This window comes from Triplophysa rosa, linkage group LG7 (assembly GCF_024868665.1).
Source record: "Triplophysa rosa linkage group LG7, Trosa_1v2, whole genome shotgun sequence".
NCBI lineage: Eukaryota > Metazoa > Chordata > Actinopteri > Cypriniformes > Nemacheilidae > Triplophysa > Triplophysa rosa.
This window is the reverse complement of record NC_079896.1, coordinates 27,167,685-27,171,305: the sequence shown is the minus strand read 5'-3', so window position 1 is coordinate 27,171,305 and position 3,621 is coordinate 27,167,685. Positions and strand designations below refer to the sequence as shown.

General features: G+C 43.0%; 2 protein-coding genes across 2 annotated transcripts in view; one reads left to right on the top strand and one right to left on the bottom strand.

Moving 5' to 3' along the window:
- The window catches only part of cyth4b (cytohesin 4b), a 10,389-nt gene extending 8,967 nt beyond the window's left edge, over positions 1-1,422 (top strand). Inside the window, exon 8 of the mRNA XM_057338972.1 lies at positions 1,353-1,422. Within this exon, the coding sequence (XP_057194955.1) occupies positions 1,353-1,422 (70 nt within the window). The remainder of the gene's footprint in view (positions 1-1,352) is intronic.
- Positions 1,423-1,970: 548 nt separating this feature from the next.
- fam83fb (family with sequence similarity 83 member Fb) overlaps positions 1,971-3,621 on the bottom strand; it is a 3,188-nt gene continuing 1,537 nt past the window's right edge. Inside the window, exons 2-4 of the mRNA XM_057338309.1 lie at positions 3,245-3,409; positions 2,942-3,063; positions 1,971-2,874 (exon numbers count right to left, since the gene is read on the bottom strand). Coding sequence (XP_057194292.1) covers positions 2,142-2,874; positions 2,942-3,063; positions 3,245-3,409 — 1,020 coding nt within the window. The 3' untranslated portion in view covers positions 1,971-2,141. The remainder of the gene's footprint in view (positions 2,875-2,941; positions 3,064-3,244; positions 3,410-3,621) is intronic.

Genomic DNA, 3,621 nt, shown 5'->3' with positions numbered 1-3,621 from the left:
CGTGTGTGTGTGTGTGTGTGTGTGTGTGTGTGTGTGTGTGTGTGTGTGTGTGTGTGTGTGCGCGTGTGTGTGTGTGTTCGTGTGTGCGCGTGTGCGTTCGTGTGTTGAAGTCATTCTGGTATACAATTGTGTGATGTGTATATATATATGAATATATATGTATATATATATATATATTTGATATGTACAGGAGCACCGTGTTTTGTGTGTAATGATGTTCTTACACAGTTCACAGTTACTGGAGCGATGCTCTGCTCTTTTGAATCTGCACTTTCATCCACATTTCAATTACATTCAATCACATTCCAGAACACACTGATTTATAAACTAAGATATTCTGGTATCAAATGTTCCGAATGTAAAATTACATTTATTTATGTAACAAAAATATTGTATATATTTCATTTTTAATTTTCTTATTTAAATGTTATTTGGGACATAAAGTCACATGCAGTAAACGTTGTGTTGTTGTTGTTGTTGTAGTGTTTTATTTAATGTAAACAAACGAGTGTGAGCAGAATGTGAGTTTACTGGTTAAAATACTGTGTTTCTAGCACTCTTGTGTAGAGTCGAGTGAGGCTGATCCAGTATTTATAGATGACTTGAGAAGCGTGATGTGGTTGAGTTTTAGAGGAACTTCACACAGGCCTGTGGATTTGAAGGGAAGCAAATGTTCAGTGGATGAAGATGAAATGTGTTCCTTCTGAGTTTTATTCACGCAACAGCAGCATTTAAAGAGGAAACTTGATATGACTTCATAACTCTCACTTCCTCTGACCATCTGAACATGTGACACCTGCTGCTTTTCACACACACACACACACGCACACGCACGCACGCACATGCCCTCTCCTACTGCCCCATTACAACACTATAACACACACACACATTTGTGTCACATCAGTGTGTGTGTTGTCGTGTTGTAATGGGGCAGTGGAGGAGAGGGCAGCTGTGTGTGTGTGTGTAGGTGTGTGTGTGTGCGTGTGTGTGTGTGTGTGTGCGTGCGTGTGTGTGTGTGTGTGTGTGTGTGTTGTCGTGTTGTAATGGGGCAGTGGAGGAGAGGGCAGCTCATATTCACACCCACCAGTAACCACATCCTGATACTGCAGAACATCATCCAGACATCCTTCATCTGCTGACACACACACACACACACACACACTAAAGTGTTTCTGTGTTCAGATTGAACAGCAGAGGGTGAGATGAGCACGAGACGAGATGAGTGTCCGTTAAACCCGTCTGATAACATTCATCACATACACACACCTTTATATTTCAGATGTCACAGTCGGGACTTTCCGTTCACACATGTTGTTGTTTTAATAGATTCATGACGCTGAACTATCACACAGGGGTAACTGCACGACAGTTCATGCTTTTATTTCTGATGGCAGCAGCATCACACAGAAGCTGAATCTGTGAGTGTCTGATGTTCCTCAGTGATGTCTACAGATATAACACACATTCACATCACAACATCACAACTCAACACAGTTTCCTAAAACTGTCACCACGGGTGTAAGATGAAACACTTAAGATAACATTATAAGCACATACACACGCAGCAATATCAGAAATATGTGAATGTTATGAGCAGTGTAAAAATGTTCTCATTCATTTCTCACCTCTGAATGTTAAAGAAAAATCATCATTTACTCACCCTCAGGTTGTTCCAGACATGTATAAATGTCTTTGTTCTGCCAAAGACACAGGAAGATATTTGGAAGAATGTCAGCAGCCAAACAGATCGCATCCCCCATTTACTACCATAGTAGCGAAAACAAATACTATGGGGGTGAGATTTGACATTCTTCCAGATATCTTCCTGTGTGTTCAGCAGAACAGAGAAAAGTATCTGAGTAAATGATGACAGAATTTTCTTTTTGGGTGAACTGTCCCTTTAATCTAATGTAGAGTGAGGATCATTTTCTGTCATTATGTCCTGTAAAGAACAAATCACAACAAACACCTGAAGCAGGGCTCTTTTATTAAAAGAAAACGTCAAATGATTTTACAGATTTATTCTGAGGTCTGAACTGTGAGGTGTGAGCGTCCATCTCTTCAGTCTGTGACACAACATCTCCAGACCAGAGGACACACGGCTTCACACAATAAAGGAATGAATGTCCTTCAACACAATCTTATTTTGCTTTTTTCAAGAAGTTGAAACGTCTCTTCTTTCTGACCGTGTCATTGGTCTCTCTGTTTGCCTTTGAGCTTGTGTTTGTGTGTTCTTCTGTGGCGTGTGTGTGTTTGGTTGTGTCGTCTGTGGCGTGTGAGTGTTTGGTTGTGTCGTCTGTGGCGTGTGTGTGTTTGGTTGTGTCGTCTGTGACGTGTGTGTGTTTGGTGGTGTCGTCCGTGTTGAGTTCTTCAATAACACTTTCATTTTTCATCTTTTGCTTCTTTTTGAAAGTCAGCCACCAGCGTTTCTTCTTATTGGTCTGTTTGGGTTGTTCGGGCTCGTCCGCTTCAGGAACGGGTGTTGGGTTTTCCAGTTGTTCTTCTGGGCCCTGTTGACCCGGTTTGGGCAGCTCCAAGGTATTGAGGAACTCCTGTAGCGGTGTGCTGGATCCCGGGATCTGTCCGAGCGCCAGCAGGTATTTGGGGTTGTGGTATTTGTGTGCCGGTACGTCTCCGCGTGCCGTGTCTCCGAGGTTGACCTGGAAGCGAGAGTAGGCAGTAACGGGCCGTTTGGCCACCGCGGCTCGTGCCAGCGTCCCCGTTTGAGGTTTGTCGAGGTGAAACTCTTTAAAGAGGTCGAGTTTGTCTGAGATGGCGTAAAGTTCACGGAAATCATTATCGTAGAAATCCACCACCTGCCCGGACATCACAGTGATCATGTTTCTATCCATACGAGAACAACTCCAGGAGAAACTGAAGGAAAGACACAACAACTTTACACACACTTCACAGCAGACTTCACAAGCACACACACACTCACCTGTACGTCCCAAACATGACTTTATCTCCATCGATCAGCATGTACTTGCTGTGAACATTGCCTGGGATTTTACCGAAGGACAAATTCAGACCAATACCCATCACGGTCCGAGTTCTGACATTCTGTGAGAGACATGTGACATGTTTGAATGCGGTGGTTCAGTCGACACACTGACAGACAGCTCATCGGCTCTTTGATTCAGTGTGTGTGTGTGTGTGTCTGATGTGCGTGTGTCTGGTGTGTGTGTGTCTGTCTGGTGTCTGTGATGTGTGTGCGTGCGTGCATGTGTGTGTGTGTGTGTACCTTCAGTTCTTTGGCACCAACTTTCATTCGGTTACACATGTCGAGAAAGTGTGGAGCTCCCTGCACATCCAGCACAATGTAGACAGGTACACCGCGTTTGGATGCCTCAAACAGGTCCTGTAGAATCTGTATGTCAGTCAGGAGGTCCATCACTATAGCGACAACCTGAACATTACACATGATGAATGACATGTTTTAGTCTATGTTAGTTTTGGAGTCTTCCCGAGAATTCAAATAAAAAACTTTAGCAGACAAACACATTTAATACAAAAACATACTGATGACGTCATTTCCTGTGATAGTTACTGGCTGTTTTTTCTCACTCTCTGTAAGATATAACGGCAACATTTTCATCTTTAGCATTTATTCTATTAATG